We start from the raw sequence: 21342 nt of genomic DNA, 5'->3' as shown, positions 1-21342 counted from the left end.
AGGGCTTAATAACGAACAGAGATTTCCCCTGTAAAGAGTTCAGAGCAGAATCCGTTTGGAGTCAACACACCCACTCCCCTCCAACTTTGTTTACAGCTGTTGTGTGCACCTTGGCTGCGTTTTCGTTTTTATTTCTGAGTTGTACTATTCAGTGAAGGCAGGAGATGGCAGCAGAAGCTCTGCCCACTCGCTGAATCGGAATTTAATTCAGTGGAAGACTTTACTTTGCACAGGGAGAATAGTAAGCTGCAGCCTCGGAGCCAAAGGGCGTTAAAAATGGTTAGTTCGACAAAATCTTTTGCCTTAATGTAGACTTCAAATTTGCATTTTGGGCGATGGGGGCGGAACTTCCTATGCACTAGCGACCAGAGACAGGTGCAATTGTGGTAAAAGAAATACCCGGTGCGAAACAGCGAGTGAGCCCGTGCGTTAATGCACGAAATTGCGCTACTCCTGAATTTCCTCAATCTTTTACACTCTTCTATCCGTCGCTCCAGCCAAACACATTTCAGCTCATTGCGATGATTCTGACGCCAGGCTGAAGATAAACACACAGAAAATTGCCAGCCGGGCACACATTGCCAATGGAAAAACTGGTACACAAGTGGGCATAGCCTCAGAAATAACTTGCTGGTTGCAGGAAAGGTAATCGCAAGGTATCAGCAGCTCAGAAAACTAGAAAGCACATCACATTCCATCACGTGCTGAGTTCATTGATACAAGGGAGTTAGGGAATGCCAGCGAGTATTCATTCAAATTAAATTGTCAGGCAATGGGCTATGGAGGTTCAGGCATTGGTACAAAGCAACGAGCACAGATACAGTTGTCACCTTGGCAGGGTGGGTTACAATGCAGCAACAGTGAAACCTATCACTGAGCCGAAACACGGAGGTAGATTTTTGACCTCTGTCCATCATTGGCACACCATAGCTGTGCTCCATCTTAAAAAAAGCACTGTTGCCTCTCGCCAAGCATCCTTTGATATCACTTCCCCAACATCCGAACACAGAAGATAGGAGCAAGGGTCGGCCACTCGAGCGTGCTACGCCATTCAATATGGTCATAGCCGATCAGTTTGTGTTGAGTTCCACATTCCATGCTACCCCCCGATAACCTTTGATTCCTTTGCCTAACTGGAATCTATCTACCTCCGCCGTAAAAATATTCAGTGACCCCCGTCTCCACCGCTTTCTGAGTCAGAGATTCAAAGTCACACAACCCTCTGGGAGAAAACAATTCTCCCTATCTCTGTCCCAGAAGGGCGACTCCCAATCTTAACCAGGTGTCCCCTGACCCGGGACCTCTGTCACCTATAAGGAAAAAGGCAGCAGATTCATGGGAACGCCACCATCTGCAAAGGCCCCTTTACTGTCCCGAATTGGAAATATATTGCCGGTCCTTTCCTGACTCTGTCAGGAATCGTGGAACCTCCTCTCCAACAGCACTGTGGGAGTACCTACTCCACGTTGACCAAGTATCGCAGCGCCATTCTGACACAAGAAGCCATTTAGCCTGTTGGGTTGATGCGGACTCTCTGCGGAGTCCCCTGCAGCTTATTTCCCTCAAGGACCGATCAAATTTTCTTTTGAAAGCATTGATCATCACCGCTTACTCCATTCCTGTGGTTCCAGGTCATCACCACTCACCACATTAAAAAAAAAACCTTCTTCCTCATATTTGTCCCTCAATCTCCAGCCCCTAACCTTAAATCTGTGTCCTCTGGGCCTTGAATTGTCAGCTAAGGGTAACAAGCTTTGCTTTGCCTACCGTACCGGTTTCTTAAATAAATTTAGACTACCCAATTCTTCTTTTTTCCAATTAAGGGGCAATTTAGCGTGGCCAATCCACCTACCATTTGCCCCCCTTAACTAAGCCTGTCGTAATCTTGTACACCTTTATCAAATCTCCCCTCAACCTCCTTGTGTTCAAGAAGGTGACTTGCTCTGACCTTCGCAAGAGCAATAAAAGCTGGGAAATAAACACTGACTGTACTGGAGGTAATGAGCACAAATTGGCTGTCGCAGAAGTGATTCACTGACTGTAACCCACTGCAACATCCTGATGTCAGCAAAAACACCAGATTAAACTCTTCCTTTCTATCTCTCTAAGATTGCAACATGCATTCATTAAAAGAACGAGACAGTGAGAATTAATCTCTTTCCTTTTGGTGATGATAAAGGGTTAAATACTTCTCAGCATACGAGAAGGGCTCTCCAACTCTCCCAGAAATACTTCTCTGGGGGTCATTTCCATCCACTTTAACAGACGTGAAGGAAGGTCTCAATTTAATGTCTCATTTGAAACATGATACCTGCAGTAAAGTGGCACTCCCCCACTGCCCACTGAAGTGTCAGCCTAAGTCAAGTTGTCGTTGATGTGTTGGGTAAGCTGGGTCTGCGAGGACTGCGTTTACTGTAGCAGAGAGAGAGACAGGCTTCCAACACTTGACGAAATGCAACTCTATTTTATTAAACTCTTAACTATTAAACATGCTTGAACTGTGGGTTGACACTGTGCTGAGTTGACTGGAGACCAGAGGCTAACCTGACCAGACTATCTTACTACCACATGGTGGATGTTCTAGTTGTTGCTCACAGGCTCTGACTGTCTCAGAGGCTGCATCCCAAGAGAGCGGGAAAACCAATGCCCTCTGGTTTTATAATGGCTGGTGATTGGCTGCTGTGTTCTGTATGTTCATTGGTCATCCTTTGTGTCAATCACTGTTTGTCTGTGCACCATCATATACTTGTCTGTATATTATGACAGTCGTTGTTGGTTGCTCCTTGATTTGAGGGTGGCGGGGTCGCCGGTTTCCGCCATGTGACGGAAACAGGCATATTGCTGACCCACAGATCCTTGAGCACGTTAACGCCAATATGCCACGTTACCAAGGACCGGGCAGAGACGACCATTTCTGGGCACACATTCTCCTCAATCACCTACTTCCTGTGGCTGAGGAAGTCCCCGCAGAGGCAATTGGTGTCTTTGGACTTCCAGGGGAAACCTTTGATGCGGTCTATTCTTTGTCACACCACAATATTGAGAACAACACGGGGAAATCTTCATTGCCCTGACCAAAACAACTGAATCAGTGAATCGCAAGCTCTGTGGACTGTGCTCCAAAGATTCAGACTTCCAAGAAACCTCTTCGCCATCCTCCAATTGCTTCAAGTTGATATGACTAAAACCGTCTTGAATGGGAGCCCTGAAAAAGATGCCTTCAAAATCTGGCCTGGGATCGGGCAATGCTGTGCATTAGTCCCCATACTATTCACAATCTACCCGACGGTGGCTATTTAACTCATCAAATTTTAACTGCACTCTGGTGTCAATAGTATTAAATACCAACGGGATGAAAAACTCTTTAAGCTGTGACAGTCACGTCACGTTAATGAAGCTTATTGGGAAATTGTGGTAGTACCAGGTATTGCGGTGCCCGAGAGCCCGACGTTATTGGTTGAGACCTTGGAGTCCATCATTGGCTGTGCGAAGTAGCTCCCCCTGAAGGCGGAGTATAAGAGACGGCGCCGTCCCAGCAGCCTTCACTTTCTGTACCGAAGCTGCTGGGGATCAGTTCTTATAAGAGTATTAAAGCCTCAGTTACTAAGTACCTTCGACTTGTGTATATTGATTGCGTATCAATTTAATACTCTCCTGCGGTCAAGGGTCAGCCCTGGGATCTATCCCCTTATCGAGGAAGCGGCAAACAACGACGCCGCCATCCTACAACTGGAAGAACATTTTATCCGTCCTGTTAACCAGGTCCACGCTCGCTACCTGCTCGCTACGCGATGGCAAAGACCCGGAGAATCACTTGAAGACTTCTACCGGGCGCTACTGGTGCTGGGCCAAAACTGCGCCTGCCCATCTGTTACGGGGTGCGAGCACAGGGAACTTTTAATACGAGACGCTTTTGTGGCAGGGATGGACTCTTCCGATATCCGCAGAAGGCTCCTGGAGAGGGACACGCTTGGCCTCCGAGAGGCACGGGACCTGGCAGGGTCCATGGACATCGCCTACCTAAACGCGCAGGCCTAAGGGCCCGACCGCGCGTCCGCCCCCTGGCCCACATGGCACCCCGCTGCGACAGCCCCCCAGACCTTCTCCCCGACCCCGCTGGCCTGCGCTACGGGACGACCCGCTAACGCCGTCGGAGCCCGCTGTTTTTTCTGCAGGCAGCCAGGTCATCCGCGCGCACGCTGCCCGGCCCGCACCGCCACCTGCAAACGGTGCGGCAAAAAGGGCCACTTCATTGGGGTTTGCCGGTCCCGCGCCGTCGGCATGCTCCCCGGAGGCCTCGGACCGCCGCGCCAAAAAAAACCCCGGCCCCGACCAGCCAGCGCTCACCCCCCCCTTCCCCCTCCCTAAAGGATAAATGCGTGTTCCGCACCGACCGCCGAGCCATCCTCGGCTACGTAGTGCGGAACGGAGTTATAGGCCCCGACCCCGAACGCATGCGCCCCCTTATGGAGTTCCCCCTCCCTCACTGCCCCAAGGCCCTGAAGCGCTGCCTCGGGTTCTTCAGCCAGTACGCCCAGTGAGTCCCGAACTACGCTGACAAAGCCCGGCCCCTAATCCAGTCAACCACCTGCCCCCTGTCGACCGAGGCCCGCCATGCTTTCAGCCGCATCAAAGCAGACATTGCAAGGGCCACGATGCGCGCCATCGACGAGTCTCTCCACTTCCAGGTCGAGAGCGATGCGTCCGACGTAGCTCTGGCGTTCACCCTCAACCAAGCGGGCAGGCCCATGGCTTTCTTCACCCGTACCCTCCATGCCTTCGAAATTCGCCACTCCTTGGTCGAAAAGGAGGCCCAGGCCATAGTAGAGGCTGTGTGGCATTGGAGGCATTACCTGGCCGGCAGGAGGTTCACTCTCCTCACTGACCAACGGTCGGATGCCTTCATGTTCGATAACGCACAGCGGGGCAAGATTAAAAACTACAAGATCTTGCGGTGGAGGATAGAACTCTCCACCTACAACGACGAGATCTTGTATCGTCCCGGGAAACTAAACGAGCCTCCTGATGCCCTTTCCCGTGGCACTTGTGCCACTGCACAAGTAGATCGCCTCCGAGCCCTCCACGAGGACCTCTGCCACCCGGGGGTCACTCGTTTCTTTCACTTCGTTAAGACCCGCACCTGTCCTACTTCATCGGAGGTCAGGACAGTCACCAGGGACTGCCAAATCTGCGCGGAGTGCAAACCGCACTTCTACCGGCACCTAATAAAGGCTTCCCGTTCCTTTGAACGCCTCAGCGTGGATTTTAAAGGCCCCTTCCCCTCCACCGACCGCAACTGGTATTTCCTGAACGTGATTGACGAGTACTCTCGGTTTCCATTCGCCATCCCCTGCCCCGACATGACGGCATCCACGATCATCAAGGCCCTCCAGGGTAGCTTTACACTGTTCGGTTTCCCTGCGTACATACACAGTGATAGGGGTTCCTCCTTTACGAGCGATGAGCTGCGTCAATTCCTGCTCAGCAAAGGCATCGCCTCGAGCAGGACGACCAGTTACAACCCCCGGGGAAACGGGCAGGTAGAGAGGGAGAACGGAACGGTCTGGAAGACCATCCTACTGGCCATACGGTCTAGGAATCTCCCAGTTTCCCACTGGCAAGAAGTCCTCCCGGTGGCCCTTCATGCCATCCGTTCACTGCTCTGTACCAGAACGAATCAGACACCTCACGAACGTCTTCTTGCCTTCCCTAGGAAGTCCTCCTCCGGGACCTCGCTCCCAACCTGGCTAGCAACACCCGGGCCCACCCTGCTTCGGAGGCATGTGCGGGTGCACAAGTCGGACCCGTTGGTCGAAAGGGTCCATCTGCTGCACGCGAACCCGCAGTACGCATACGTGGCGTTCCCCGACGGCAGGAAAGACACGGTCTCCCTTCGGGACCTGCCGCCCGCCGGAACCCCACGCGCTCCCGACCCATTACATCGGGAGTGCTCAGTAATCCCGCCACTCCTGCCTTGGCCCGGCCACTCATTGGCGCCCCCTACAGGGTTTCACCCCCCGCTTGCCCCAACAGCGCCGCCCAGGGGTGACGAAACTGCTGACGAGACTGAAACTATGCTCCCGAAGTCGCATCCACCGGGACCCACACCAGGATCACCACCAAAGCTCCGACGCTCAAAGAGGGCAACCAGGCCGCCGAGCGCCTTATTGCTTCATCCTGACTCGGACACTAACTTTAAACAAACACTGTTATTCAATCCTCAGCTGTGCGGTGCTTCAATACCTAGTCCTACCATGTGAAGGGCAAAATTATTTTTTCACTGGCCAACACCCCCGCCGGACTCCTTCTTAACAGGGGGTGAATGTGGTAGTACCAGGTATTGCGGTACCCGAGAGCCCGACGCCATTGGTTGAGACCTTGGAGTCCACCATTGGCTGTGCGAAGTAGCTCCGCCCTGAAGGCGGAGTATAAGATACGGCGCCGTCCCAGCAGCCTTCACGTTCTGTACCGAAGCTGCTGGGGATCAGTTCTTAAGAGTATTAAAGCCTCAGTTACTAAGTACCTTCGACTTGTGTATATTGATTGCGTGTCAGAAATATCATCACGGGCAGTGAAAAGGGGCTAATTCGTTTCGACCAAAAGAGTACGCTCGTTTGCCACAGACGTTCGGTTTCAATTTTCCCGAAAGAAACAAAATCTTCCAACCTCCTTCTAGGAATGAGGAGAATGCTGCATCATGTTCAACCACCATATTGCGCAATTTAAACAAGTGACCTATTTCATGTAATGTTGTTAGTAATCTAAGTACAATACACATCTCTAGAAATCATCTTTTCCTGTGTGTGTGTGTTTTGCGAGTGAGTGTTGCATTTATATTTTAGTTGTTGCGGAAATAAAAATTGTTCCTCTTTGATTTAAACTTACAAGCAAGCCTGTGTCGGGTCTGTTATTTAGAGTCACAGCTCTCAAAAGGGTTATAATATTTTTCTCAAAAATATATCTTCTTACGGCCACCAAGAGATGCTAAAAGGGGGAGAATTATGCCACATCTCAAACCTGGGGTGGGATTCTCCCCTACCCGGCGGGGCGGGGGGTTCCGGCGTAACGGAGTGGCGGGACCCACTCCGGCGTCGGGCCACCCCAAAGGTGCGGAAGTCTACGCACCTTTAGGGGCCAAGCCCTCACCTTGAGGGGCTAGGCCCGCGCCGGAGCGGTTTCCGCTCCACCGGCTGGCGGGGAAAGCCCTTTGGCGCCATGCCAGCCGGGGCCGAAAGGGCTTCGCCAGGCGACGCGGGTCGGCGCATGCCCGGGAGCGTCAGCAGCTGCTGACGTCATCCCCGCGCATGCGCAGGGGAGGGGGTCTCTTCCGGCTCTGCCATAGTGAAGACCATGGCGGAGGCGGAAGGGAAAGAGTGCCCCCACGGCACAGGCCCGCCCGCGGATCGGTGGGCCCCGATCGCGGGCCAGGCCACCGTGGGTGCACCCCCCGGGGCCAGATCGCCCCGCGCCCCCCCCAGGACCCCGGAGCCCACCCGCGCCGCCTTGTCTCGCCGTTCAAAAGGTGGTTTAATCCACGCTGGCGGGACAGGAATTCCAGCAGCGGGACTTCGGCCCATCGAGGGCCGGAGAATCGGCGGGGGTGGGCCCGCCGACAGGCGCGGCGCGATTCCCGCCCCCGCCGAATCTCTGGTGGCGGAGACTTCGGGACACGGTGGGGGAGGGATTCACGCCAGCCCCCGGCGATTCTCCGACCCGGCGGGGGGTCGGAGAATCCTGCCCCTGATCTGTGTACAAGAACAGAGGAAGCTGGGCAAACTCAACAGGTCAGCCAGCATCTATCGGGAAAGGCACAGAGTTAACGACCCTTTGTCGGAACTGAAATGAGGGAGAATGTGTTCGAGTAAAATAAACTGCAACTAAAAGTAGCAACTCTAGAGAACAAACGACGGATGACCAGGTGTGAGCGGGGGAGGGGGTGTGAAGACAGAAGGAGGCTATTCGGCCCATCGGGTCTGCTGCCAATTTGACATGGCCAATCCAGCTAACCTGCACATTCTGGACAAATGTTACAACAGTAGTTTTTTCCATTGCCCCTGTCTGGACTGCTGTCTAGCTTCCAGACAGGGGTCTCTCTTCTGCAGATGATTGTGTGTGTGTTTGGGGGGGGGGGGGGGTGTCCTTTAAGTTAAGGGGTTCTTGGGGGGTTCCTTAAGTCAGGAGGTCCCAGGGAGGGGGGGGGGGGGGGCAGTCTCCCGTCTTAGTGCATCTCCGTGGGGGGTTCAGTTAGGGGGTCGGGGTGGGGCAGCCTCCCTGATTAGGAAGTCCCTTTGGGGGGTTTCCCATATTGATAATCCTGGGGAGGGGGCGGACGGGTCACCCCAATAGGGGGATGAGGGGGGGGGGGTGAGGGACACCCAGAAAACCCAGGGATTGGGGGGGGGGGGGTTGGCGGGGGGCTGATTTGCGGTGTGGGCCCCCCCACACTGGGCGGCGGCCAGACGCGGGGCGTTGCTATTGAGCCACTCAAAATATTGCCCCGATAGCGGGATTCCCTCGGGAATTCCCGGTAGTCCTCGCCATGGATGGACTTGATTGCCGAGGGATACTAAACTGCTTTGTGATTTGCTCAGTAGCAATTCTCCTCTGGCGGGAGAACAACAGAGAATCTCGCCCAAAATTATGCAGAGGCTGCATCCAGTTCCAGCAGTTTCTCGCTCAATGGAATTTCTCCAGCCACGGCACATGTTTTTTAGTTTTGAGAAACATTACAAATTTCTCAAAATGGTTGAAGCAGTAATTTCGGACTTTTTCCCGGTTTGTGTCGATCATTGATAATTACTATTATTCTTAAAAATCGCAGTTTACAGTATCTGAGGTAACTTGGTGTACACACCACCACCCAACCCTGCCTCTGTACCAAAGCCCCCCCCCCCCCCTTCCCCACTGGCTGATGTATCCCTTATTAATAATCTTTATTGTCACAAGTAGGCTTACATTAACACTGCAATGAAGTTAGTGAAAATCCCCTAGTCACCACATTCCTGCGCCTGTTCGGGTACACAGAGGGAGAATTCAGAATGTCCAAATTACCCAACAGCAGTCTTTGGACTGTGGGAGGAAACCGGAGCACCCGGAGGAAACCCACACAGACACGGGGAGAATGTGCAGACTCCGCACAGACAGTGAGTCAGGCGGGAATCGAACCTGGGACCCTGGAACTGTGAAGCCACAGTGCTAACCACTGTGCGACCGTGCAGCCCTACATTCTTTGTCCCCCCCAGAGTTTGTCTCCATGACCAAACCACACTGGGTGAGCCAGACATTCCATCTCCTGGATATGCTGAAGGAGAGACTCTGGAATCTGTTGGGCACTTCCAATAAATCTTGGCAGCCACCACTGGCAAGGACATCAGCTCACCCTTCCACAGAATACGGCAGCGAGAGCTTAACAATGTGGACCTCCACCAGTCAACACTAGTGTTCAGAGAGGTTGTCGTCACCACACGCCTGTGCTACAATGAGATCTGGACTGTGTATCAATGATACATGAGTGCCAGAGAAATTCCATCAGCAACGCCTCTGCTGCGACCTCCGGATTGAATGGGAGGACTCTCAAACATTCCTAGTGTCCTTGTTGGAAGTCAGCCTACAAGCATTCGGGCAAAACCCCCGGAAAAACAACTTTGATGGGCTCAGCACCGTCCTCTGGATGGGCAAAAAGTAAACTCTCCCCACCCCGGGTTCTAAGTTATGTATCAACGGTCTCCTCTGAGCAGAGCTGAGTGTGCAAATCTAAAGTGGCTTGGTGTAAGTCTTAATTGTTGATTCAGCTGCCGTAACCTCCTCAACATATTTTGTAATCCTTCGGTCTGGCTGAGTCTTATTTTCTGCCTTGTTCTGGAAAATGCCAATTTATTTTTGTGAGGAGAAATCAGTCCTGACAAAGCCCCGCTGCGGGATTCCAGGCGATGGGGGTTGCATAAAACGGGGAAACCTCATTGGCAGCGGCGAAGATCCCACCGCCATCCAATGGCAGGACGCTTCCACCCCCGCCAAACATGCCGCGGTAGCGCGAGGAAAGTCCCGCCCGTTGACTTTAGCGTCCACGCCGATTTTGACGTGAAACCTGAGGCGTTTGCAATCCTTTCACCTCTGTTTTGGTCAGCTGTGAACAAACCCTCTCAAACTCCGCGCAAGAGGGCGGCGTAGCCGAGAGCAAAATGTAATTTTGTGCAGATGCAGTCATGTTGGGAAAAAAAAAAACTGGGAATCTCTTGCACTCGAGCCTCGGATTTTCCGTCGCTCAGCTCCGACTGACTTGAGTGGTCCGCGGGCCTTGGCTCCAGGGGCATGAGAACCAGTGACTGCGACGCGAGGGCACACGGGGGAAGACACCAGGAAACGAGGGCACATGGTTAGGGAACCAGGAGTATGAGGACACTTGACCAAGACAATGCAGAGGCACATCAAACAAGTCCGAGTGACACCAATCACCCGTCAACATTTCCTGAACCAACCTTCCCAGGAAATACAGATAACGTCATAAGAACTCACTTAGCTTTTCAAAGGTTTTTAAATTCACCACTGCAAAAATGCACCGAACGTCTTTGGGCCTGCCGTCAAATCTATTTAAATACGCCTCCAGTTTTCTTACATTTTGCAGCCAACAACTAAAATTACTAATTGTGATATTAGCATCCTCGGGTTGCCAGCGTATCAGGCAAAAGGTTTTATTTTGTTTTATTTGTTCTTGTGACGTGGGCGTCGCTGGCATGGTCAGCATTTATCGCCCATCCCTAATTATTCTTGGGAATATCACGATGAGAAACTTTTCCAGTCCTGATTTTCTTTCAGTTAAAATTCCTTTGTGGAACCCCCCCCCCCCACCCCAAACCCAGTTTAAGATTAAATGATCTGGTTCGGACAACCTTGAGCATCAAGGAGTTGGGTAGCCATTTTCTTTAGCGCCCTCCAAGAAATCTCTCGAGGGTGCGCTTATGCACAATTTAGCCCAAGTTGTCATTTTTAGCCCTTCCTCTCAACTTACGCACCACGACAATTAACTTTGCCTAGTCGCCCTCAGACCTGCTTCACCTACCAGTCGGGGCTGCTGGCAGTCGACTGGAATGTACAGAGAATGCTTTAATCAACCCCAGCATCATTAGTGTGTGGTTTTCCACTGGAGGCACGTGACTGGCAACCGGGAATCCACTGGATCACACTGAGCTGCAGATCAGTGGTTTGCTTCATCCCCGGTGTAGTACCCTCAATAACGACACGAGAGTGTGGAATGGTAAATGAAGGCTTTAATAAGCAGAGAACTAGCCAGCTGCAGAGACGTGTGCTTACGGAGTGCCGCCTACAGGGCGTCACCTGATATACGGCTCCCTGGTGGGCGGAGCCAGAGGCGGAGTCCCCCAGGGTTCCAAACCCGGTCTTAAAGGGGCATCATCTACATGGTGTTAAGGATACAGTAACCATTCATCACACCCGGGTTGGATAAAGACTATCGATAGCAAAGTGAATTGCAGTTCACGTGCTTGTGACTGCTTCACTCTGTGCTGCAGCCAGATGGTTGTGGGTTGCAGTCCCACTCCAAGGATTCGAGTGGGATAATCTAGCTTGACACTTCAGTCCGGTGCTAACAAAATGCCGCAATGTTTGGAGGTGCCGTCTTTCGGGTGAATCGTTAAACGCGGCCCCTGTCTGCTCTCTGAGCTGGTTTGTGGCACTATATTAAAGAAGACGAGTGGAGTTATCAACGGACTCCTCTGAGCAGAGCTGAGAGTGCAAATCTAAAGTGGCTTGGTGTAAGTCTTAATTGTTGATTCAGCTGCCATAACCTTTTCAACATATTTTGTAATCCTTCGGTCTGGCTGAGTCTTATTTTCTGCCTTGTTCTGGAAAATGCCAATTTCTTTTTGGCATTTTCCCGAGTCTTGGCTAATGCTTAATCCTCAGCCAATGTTACTAAAGCAGATTATCCAGTCATTATCACATTGCTTTTTGGACGAGCTTGCCGAGGGCACATTGGTTGCTGAATTTCCTACCTTACAACAGTGGCCAACGCCCCAAAGCTACTTAATTGTGTGTAGAGCGCTTTGGGACGCACTGAGGTCCCAAAGGGCGTTATATAAATGCAGGTCTTTCTTTTTCTCGTTCATTAGAAATACTGCCTCTGCCCTGCATCCAAGGCTGTTCAGAACCACAGTAATAGTTACAGCGCACAGTTGGCCATTCAGCCCGTTGTCTCAGTGCTAGCTCTCCGAAGGATCAATTCACCTCGTGTCACACCCTCTCCTCTGTCCTGCAGCTCTATACATACTTAAAAAATTTTTTTTAGGGTACCCAATTCTTTTATTTTTCCAATTAAGGGGCAATTTAGCGTGGCCAATCCACCTACCCTGCACATCTTTGGGTTGTGGAGGTGAAACCCATGCACACAGTGGGAGAATGCGCAAACTCCACACGGACGGTGACCTGGGGCCGGGATCGAACCCGGTGGCCTCCGCGGCGTGAGGCAGCAGTGCTAACCACTGTGCCACACCCCCGCCCTGTACGTTCTTACTTTATTATCCGAGAAAAGGCGTTCATGGCCGTCCCCACTTGTTTGCCACAGAACAGAAACCCGCAAAGGAAAAATCACATAAGCTGAAAAATTTTAATGGAATTTTAAAATTTAAATGATTTGGTTACACCGCAGAAAACTGAAAGATCACTATGGATAAGATGGGCAGATGTATCTTTAAGTGTTGGGGAATGTGATTACGGTAGAAGGTTGCTGCTGATAATATGCAGCATCGGGAATGAGGAATGTATTACACTGGCAGCTCTCCCTTGTGAAACCCTTGTTGAGTGGTTGTTAATATTTTCTGAAAAGTACTGCGCGTTCAAGTGAAAACTGCAGTCCAATCCAATTCAATCGAACATAACAGACTACAAGAAGGAACGTACCGACGGTAGCACTCCCTGGTGAAACATATTAGCCAGGCCTAGTAAATACCAAATATATCTCTTCCCCATGATTTCTTACCTCAGTCACAGCAAAGCTCCTTTTACCACACGGTACGACTTTATACCATTTGTCATGCAGCATGTCCATGAAGCCGTCGGACTTGTACTGGCTGATTAATTCGGAAATGTTTGACGTCAACGGGGAGTTCTGCAGGAGGCCAATTCCGTAGCCTAGGAAAGAGGAACGGTCAAACATAAGCAGGGCGATCAGAGTCGCCGTGTTTTTGCTAACACCGCAAGGAACCGGCCTGAAGTTACGGAGGAAATTAATCAGTTATGACGGGAAAAGAAGATGGCGAAAGCTACCTCTGGTTATCCCAACAGATCCAAGAGTCTGGAGGCATCCCCGAGTGATTGCAAGGAAGCAAATTACATCAAGGCAGTCTGACACTTTAATAAATAACGCGAGCGAAGCTTGAGCGGTTTCTAATTAATATCTGAAATTAAAAGTGAGGCAAATGTCTTGAAATCGCTCTTGGGTGCTTGCTTTTCATACGCCACGCTGTGCCACATGCAAGAGCAGTGCTACCCTATCCAGGGCTCGCTTCTCTCTTTTTGCAATTAACCAAAGGTATCGTGATGGATCAGTGACCAATAATAAGCAGTGTGAAATTAATTAATGCAAGGTCATGGAGAAATAATTACCATTTGATTACTAGTCAATGGTACAGCCAATAATTGTTGCTAAACAATCCAATCTGTTGAATGTGTCAATGTGAATTGAGGAAATGGAGGGGCGAAGTGCAGGGTGTAGCTCCGAGTGCCACTGGAATAAGCCAGAAACTTAAGTAATGAATTTGTATAAACCCTGCGCCTCGTGTTAAAGGAGTTAGGGCACTGATTTGGCAACCTCTGCTTTTACCAAGTTGCAAGGTTTAAAATTCTCTTTTCAATACACCAATTTGCAAAGACATTGCTAATGCCAGCGCATACTTGGCACATGTCCCTGAAACAACTCTATCTATAAATGGTACCTTTGTTACCCTATCACTCAAACAGCCCTCCGGGGCTTCTACATTCCTCTGATTCTGGCCTTTTGCACATCTCTTGTTGTAATGCTTCATAATATACCAGCTGCCTTGGGATAGCTTTCTATATTAAAGGCGGTACATACACAAACATTGGTGTTATTGTTGTTTTCAGAAGGGTAAACTGACCAACATTCCTATTTCTCCAACAGAACAATATCGGATGTTGTGTGTGGATGTTATTTTTGTTAATATATTTGAGGAATATTATGTAATTCTGTAAAGAAGGCTGTGTGTATGTGTTTGCGTGCGGGTATAAATGATTTGATTAAGCTGGGGAAAGGTTGATAGAGATATGTTGCCTGGGAGAGTTGAGAGATAAAAGGGGTAAATGTGTTAATGTATGTATTTGTAAGAAGAACCCGTGGTGAAGTGGATTTATAAGTAAATAGGTTGGGGTTAAACATTTGCATTAGGAGATATATGGGGACTTGGCTTCTCAGCTGTTCAATGAAGTAAGGAATTTCTACGACTTAGAAAGGTTTCATAAGTAAACAAGGGGCAGTTATTCAATTTTATTGGACCCAAAAAGGCAAGCAATAGGAAACATGAACAGTGTTATATTTGGGAAAAGTTGAGTTCAAAGAGGTGCCGAGGACAATGGAATCAAAGCTGAAAGGTAAAGTGATATTAAAGGAAATATGTTGAGCTGACGTCTGTTGGCTGTAGCGGCAGATATCTTGAGAGAAGGTGTGAAATTTGAAGCAACTATCCAGAAACCAGGAAAGTCTTTCTTTGAGAAAGCAGTCTTGTTTCAGATTTTTCTTAAATTTGCACAGAAGAAGAATGGAAACGTTTGAGAGTTTGTGCGGCGTACCTTTACTAAAGGGACAGCAGTTATGCCGTGGGAAATATTACTGGGTTTTTAAGAGTGAAAAATCTATAAGGGAGTGTTGTCAATAAGATGTTTACTTGTCTGTTCTGACCAAGTGTTTTTTTTTTGGGGGGGTTGTTTTGTAAGTCTGTTTTAACTATGTAACGTTAATGTTGTGTGTTTAAGTTTTCCTTTCTTCTTGTTGATAGATCTTTTCATTTTTAAAACGCCAAAAGTGTTACTGCAACTCTATCAATTCTGGGATCAATAGCTTTATCCTCTTTATCAGCATTTTAAAAAAAAAGGTGATGGACAGTAAGGGGTGTTTCCCTCTAGGAGTTGGCTTGCTCAGAAAATAACATCTGCTGTGGCCACAACAGTTGAGTGAGGACAGGATAAAGCTCAGCTGGAATGCACTCAGGATGACACACTCCAGGTTCGGTTGAGAAGAATGGTGTTAAGTGCTGCCCTTGGAAAACAGCAAAGCCTGGGTTCGTGCTGTGTGGACAAGAGGTGAGGGAAAGCATTACAAAAGCTCATATAAAACTTGAAACACACTTTTTCAAACAGTTCTTGGCAAAGTACCTGATGTCGCTGTTACCTCTTGTTCATTTATGTAGTTCTATGTTATTTACCTGTGCAAGCATATTAATGTGTTTTAGCATGTTAACAAGCCATGATCTGGAACTTGGATGAACATACAAGGGTGATATTTACCACGTAATAGAAACATACAAACATGCAAAATGAAGCTTGAATAAAAATTATCTTGCTATTGTTTAAATGCAGCATTGAAATAGTGGCTGAATGAATTTCAAAGGAACTTGCTAAATCAAACATTGCACACCTCATCTTCATTTTAATTAACCTTCAGATTATTTGTGTTCCACATTTTTCTTTGCTTTTTTCCCCTTCTTGATTAGTATCCTGAGGGGGAATTCAGCAACTTCATAATGAATAAGGAACGGGTGGTACCTGCCCTGAATTTGTTAAGTTTCATACCTAAATCACACGGTATTCAGATTAGTAGGTATTCAGATTAATAATTGAATTATCTGACATCTCAGCAGAGTAACCACTTCCAGAGATAAATCACATGAATTTCGATTTTCTGCAATACTTTGATATAAAATTCATCAAATACATGCATCCACTTAAAATGGAAAGCAGGGCAAATTTGAAGCATTTCAAGTTGCGACACAGATGCGAACTGGGATGGTTTGGTTAGCTTTAAGATAGCGTATTCATTCATGAATCATTTAGTAGCATCAAAACTGCTTGGATGAGATTGAAATAGTGATACTGTTCACATTCAAAAGAATGAATAATTTTTTTGTGGGGCAATAACATGTAAGGGTGATAACAGATACAACCAGGGGTTAGATAAATGTTGACCAGAGAAAATCCAAACCCACATCCAAGTTCCTGGATGGATACGTGCAAATCTGAGTGCAGCTCCAGTAACCCACAAGATGTTCAACACCATCTCAGACAAGGTAGCCTGCACAATGGCATCTCATCCTCTACCTTAAATATTCACTCCCTCCATCACCGGCGTACAATGGCAGCAGTGTTTACCCTCTATATGAGGCACTCCAGCAACTAACTAAGACTTCTCTGGTAACACCTTCCAAACCCATGACCATGACATCGAGAAGAACAAGGGCAGCAGGCGCATGGGAGTACCACCACCGCCACCTCCTGGGTCTACACCATCCTGGCATGGAACTATACCACTGTCCCTGGTTCAAAAGTCTGGAATTCCTTGCCTAACAGCACAATGAAGGGGCCTGCGCCATGTGGATTGAAGTGGGTTCAAGCAGGCAGCTCCCCACCACCTTCTCAAAGGAACTTGGGGAACTCAGGGACGGCCTTGCCAGTGACACCCACGTCCCACAATGAAATATGAATATACTTCCTTCCCTCTACGGTGGTTTGGGGGAGTGGATTTAGAAATTCATTTCAAATTATTGTGCATTAATCCCCCTTCTTCTTGCAAATGTGAGCAATCCCGGTGAAGATCTGCTGTATGCTTATCTGATTGCACATAAAGAAATGCATACCTTCAATCGCAAAAGGTTTTCCCACAGTTAGTAGCTTGCAATCAGCATCGATTGAGACCTCGTAATCTAACAGCGCTTTGTCCATTATAAAGGCATCAAGACTTTGTGGATCAGTCCTAGGTTGAGAAGTTACAGCTTTAATCAGCAGCACATAGTTTATTCCGCATTTGCATCGACTATTCTGTTGAGTGCTTTCCTGAGGACAGTTGAATTCAACAGGAGTAACCCGTTAGTGATCTATTTTGTTCCCATCGCCTTTGAAAGAGTTCTTCCACATGGAATCATAGAATGGTTACAGCACTGATGGAGGCCATTCGGCCTGTCCGGTTGGTGCTGGTTTGTTGAAGAAGCAATTCAACCACTGCAGTTCTACCCGCCATCTTCCCGACAACCTGCGCATTCTTCTTTATCAGACAATTATAGAATCCCTACAGCGCAGAAGACGGCCATTCGGCCCATCGAGTATGTACTGACCCTCCGTAAGAGCACTCTACCCAGGTACACTGACCTGCTCCACCCCACCCCTCCCTATCCCCGTAACTCCGTAAAGTAACCTGCACATCCCTGGACACTAAGGGGCAATTTAGCATGGACAATCCACCTAACCTGCACATCTTTGGACTGTGGGAGGAAACACAGGGAGAACGTACAAACTCCACACAGACAGTCATCCAAGTCTGGAATTCAATATGGTCTCTGGTGCTGTGAGGTAGCAAAGCTAATCTCTATGCCACCCTAATCTAATTTCCTCTTGAACGCCTCGATTGAATGTGCACAAAATCTACATCTTAAATTTATCGGTGATGTGCATCTTGGAATTGAAGTTATTGAATAAAATTATTAATTGTCAGTAATGTGCAATCAGAGAGTCTCAGGGAGGCAATGTTCCAGGTCTACCAACCCCGTTTTATCATCTTCATAGTTCCCTCAACGAATAGCACCAGACACAATCACTCATCTGATTTATTAATAAACAGGTTTTTAAATGCAAAATGAAGTGTCACCTTTTGAATCAATATATAATTTACTTTTATTGAAAAATAATTTATGAAAAACCAACTTTTATTATTTCTAAAGCCATGTTTCAGCTGAAAAATATGCAACGTCATTGCAATTCAACGAACATTAATCTGCAATGTTAGGAAAATATTTTGCATGTTTATTCTAATCTTCTGCGGAGATCTGCCATCAGAAGCGGGGAGTTTTCTGGAACTAATATCCAATGGAATGTTTCAACTTACAAAAACAGCTCAGCTCTGGCTCAATACTAACACTTAATCGTGCCTCTGAGTCAGAAAGTTGTGGGTTCAAATCCCACACCAGGGCACAAATGTAGATCATTTTTAAAAATACATTTCGAGTACAGTACCCAATTAGCTTTTTCCAATTAAGGGGCAATTCAGCGTGGCTAATCCACCTAACCTGCACACCTTTGGGCTGTGGGGGTGCAACCCACACAGACACGGGGAGTAGATGCAAATTCCACACAGATCACAAATGTAGATCAAACGCAGAGTGTAGATCAGACAGATAGAGGGTGAGATGATCCCTTCTGTCCATCAGGTTGAGGTCTGATCTCATTTAAGTAGGGCACTGGTGCTAATCACGTACGTCACAAACATACAGTTATGGTTACACAGCTTTGAACAGCGCAGGTCTGCGAAAGAGAAAAAAATGTTTTTAAAAGCCTTTGTTCAGCAAAGCAGCGTATGGACAGATAACTCGGTACCTTTATGTTGGTTCCAAAACCTTATCAAACTGCTGATCTCAAAAAGGATCACGAAAGGCATGATTCAATGGGTGTTTCACAAGTGTAAATGAGATCACTTCACCTGTTGGATGTTTTTCAAAACAATGACAACTACTGATAGGGACCGTAATTAAAAGCTTTAAAAAAAACAAGTGGGAGAAAGGCTGCTTGAAAGGCTAATTCCTAGCTTGGAAGCATAATTTCTCAGTTTGGGAGCAGCTAGCTTCCTATAAGAAAAGGCTGGAAGTTGCCTAAAGGAACAGTTATCTTGAGCATCACGAGAGAGAGACATCTTGGAACAGAAACTGCTTCCAAACGGGAAAGACTGAAGGGAGGCTTCCAGAAAAAGCTATCGGACTGCTGCACTATAATTTAAAAAAAAATAATCTTTATTAGTGTCACAAGTCGGCTTACTTTAACACTGCAATGAAGTTACTGTGAAAATCCCCTAGTCGCCATCCCCTAGGTGCCTGTTCGGGTACACCGAGGGTGAATTCAGAATGTCCAATTCACCTAACAAGCACGTCTTTTGGGACTTGTGGGAGGAAAGTGTGTTCTCCTCACAAACCGCTTAAGCCATCCTCGGCTACGTGGTCCAGAACGGAGTTCTGGGGCCCGATCCCGACCGCATGCGCCCCCTCATGGAGCTCCCCTCCCCCACTGCCCCAATGGCCTCAAACGCTGCCTGGGGTCCTTCTCATATTACGCTCAGTGGGTCCCAAACTATGCGGACAGGGCCCGCCCACTCATACAGTCCACTCATTTCCCCCTGACGGCCGAAGTGTTGGAGTTTCTATAGATTGTTGCAGCCCAACTTGCACCATGGCGGATTGCGAGGGCGCCGAGGCAGCAGCAATGGGAGCGCTGATCGATACGGAGATGGTGTTGAACGTCCCAACAAGGTCAGTTCGGTTAAGCTCTATTTCCACGCACACTGACAGGGCCCCTCCCTGTTTCTGGCTGACCATCGCAATGGTTGCTGCTCCCCTTCACCTCAATCTGCAGCCCACTGCTGCCTCATTGTCTGGTGCTGAGTCTCAGGGCTAAACCCTAATCAGTTAACTGACCTCTGCACCAGAGTTCTACAATTTATCACGCAAAAATCTCAAAACTTCATGGAGGTTGGGGCATGGGGGCGATGGGGCATTGGGGAAGGCAGAGGTGGCATAGAGGGTTGAAACCCCCCAAGATTGACCATTTTCATTTTGGGGAGTTACCACCATCACAATTTTACCGTCAATTACAAACAAGCAAGCACGCTCCTCGCAAAAACAGCTGAGCACTTCACTCAGATTTATCACCACAATGTGTCAATGAGAAGAGACAATCAAAAGAATTTTCCATTAGTTACTTTTTTCCCCCAAATTCAGGGGCAATTTTGCATAGCCAATCCACCTACCCTGCACATCTTTGGGATGTGGGGGCGAGGCCCACACAAACACGGGGAGAATGTGCAAACTCCATACGGACAGTGGCCCGGGGCCGGGATCGAACCGGGTCCTCGGTGCCGTGAGGCAGCAGTGCTAAACACTGCGCCGTCGTGCCACCCCTTTTCCATTAGTTACGCCGTAAGTGGAACCTTTCGAGAGATTGTCCATGACTAAGTTTGGCAGACATGGAGTTAAATGTGAAAGTAAGTCAAAGCGAAACAACAGCAAGTGTGTTTGGCTGCTTTCGGAGAGTTTCTGATGTTTCCAAAATGTGTTTTATCAGCGGCCACTTAGCTACCAAAAAGGGTCAGTGTCATGGATTTTTGCACTGCCGTACTTTGCTCAGAGATGTGCAGTGTGAATTTCCTGTATATGTGTATTTTCAGGGTGACCATACCCACCCGCTATGACCCACCCGTTCGCTCCCTGTAACCTACCTACCCATCCAATGTGACCTACCCACACAGACATAAAATCAGGATCCATGCCTGCCTGTGTATGTCTGAGGGATTCTGTGCAGTTAGGCTCTGATTGACAATGGAAGCAGTGTGTGGGTTGTGGCGCAGGTTGTAATGTTTGCAGACCAGTTGCCAAGTTACCGACCAGTCAGAAAATGACCCGTCGTTCAAAGGGCACGTCTCCTCTTGCTGCTTTTCAAAATAAATTTTGAGTACCCAATTATTTATTTTTCCAATTAAGGGGCAATTTAGTGTGACCAATCCACCTACCCTGCACATCTTTGGACTGTGGAATGTGTGTGTGGGGGTGGGGGGGGGGGAACGCACGCAAACACAGGGAGAATGTGCAAACTCCACACGGACAGTGACCTGGGACCGGGATCGAACCCGGGTCCTCAGCGCCTGAGGCAGCAGGGCTAACCACTGCAGCACCGTGCTGCCCCCCTTACTGTTTCTTTTAACCCAAGCCTGGATGGAGAGGTGCTCTGCACCTGGGCTGGGAGCCAGAATGCTTAAGAATGGGTGGCGCCCACTTCAGCGGTCGTGAAAAAGGCGGGGCTCTTAGAGTCGCAGAACGATAACAGCACGGTCCATTGTCTCGGTGTCAGCTCTTTTGAAACAGTTATCCAATTTGTAACACCCCCCTCGTCTTTCCTTGCGGTCCTGCACATGTCTTCGCTTTAACAATTTAACAAATTAACAACACAGCCCGAGACTGTGCCCTTTCAGGCTGCGCATCCCAGATTGTAACAGCCAGCTGCATAATGAAACTGTTCTCATCCTTCATCAGCCACTTTTCTCCATGATTCCGCATCATACCTGAA

The 21342-nt window shown here is 48.6% G+C and overlaps 1 protein-coding gene across 2 annotated transcripts in view; it reads right to left on the bottom strand.

Moving 5' to 3' along the window:
* grin3a (glutamate receptor, ionotropic, N-methyl-D-aspartate 3A) overlaps positions 1-21342 on the bottom strand; it is a 175857-nt gene that overhangs the window by 12250 nt on the left and 142265 nt on the right. For both annotated transcript variants that reach the window (XM_072517277.1, XM_072517278.1), the window contains exons 5-6: positions 16881-16996; positions 12995-13146 (exon numbers count right to left, since the gene is read on the bottom strand). In XM_072517277.1, the coding sequence (XP_072373378.1) occupies positions 12995-13146; positions 16881-16996 (268 nt within the window). The remainder of the gene's footprint in view (positions 1-12994; positions 13147-16880; positions 16997-21342) is intronic.

The sequence above is a fragment of the Scyliorhinus torazame genome, chromosome 9, assembly GCF_047496885.1.
Source record: "Scyliorhinus torazame isolate Kashiwa2021f chromosome 9, sScyTor2.1, whole genome shotgun sequence".
NCBI classification, from domain to species: Eukaryota; Metazoa; Chordata; class Chondrichthyes; order Carcharhiniformes; family Scyliorhinidae; genus Scyliorhinus; species Scyliorhinus torazame.
The sequence above is the reverse complement of the archived record's forward strand: the minus strand, read 5'-3'. Positions and strand labels throughout refer to the sequence as shown.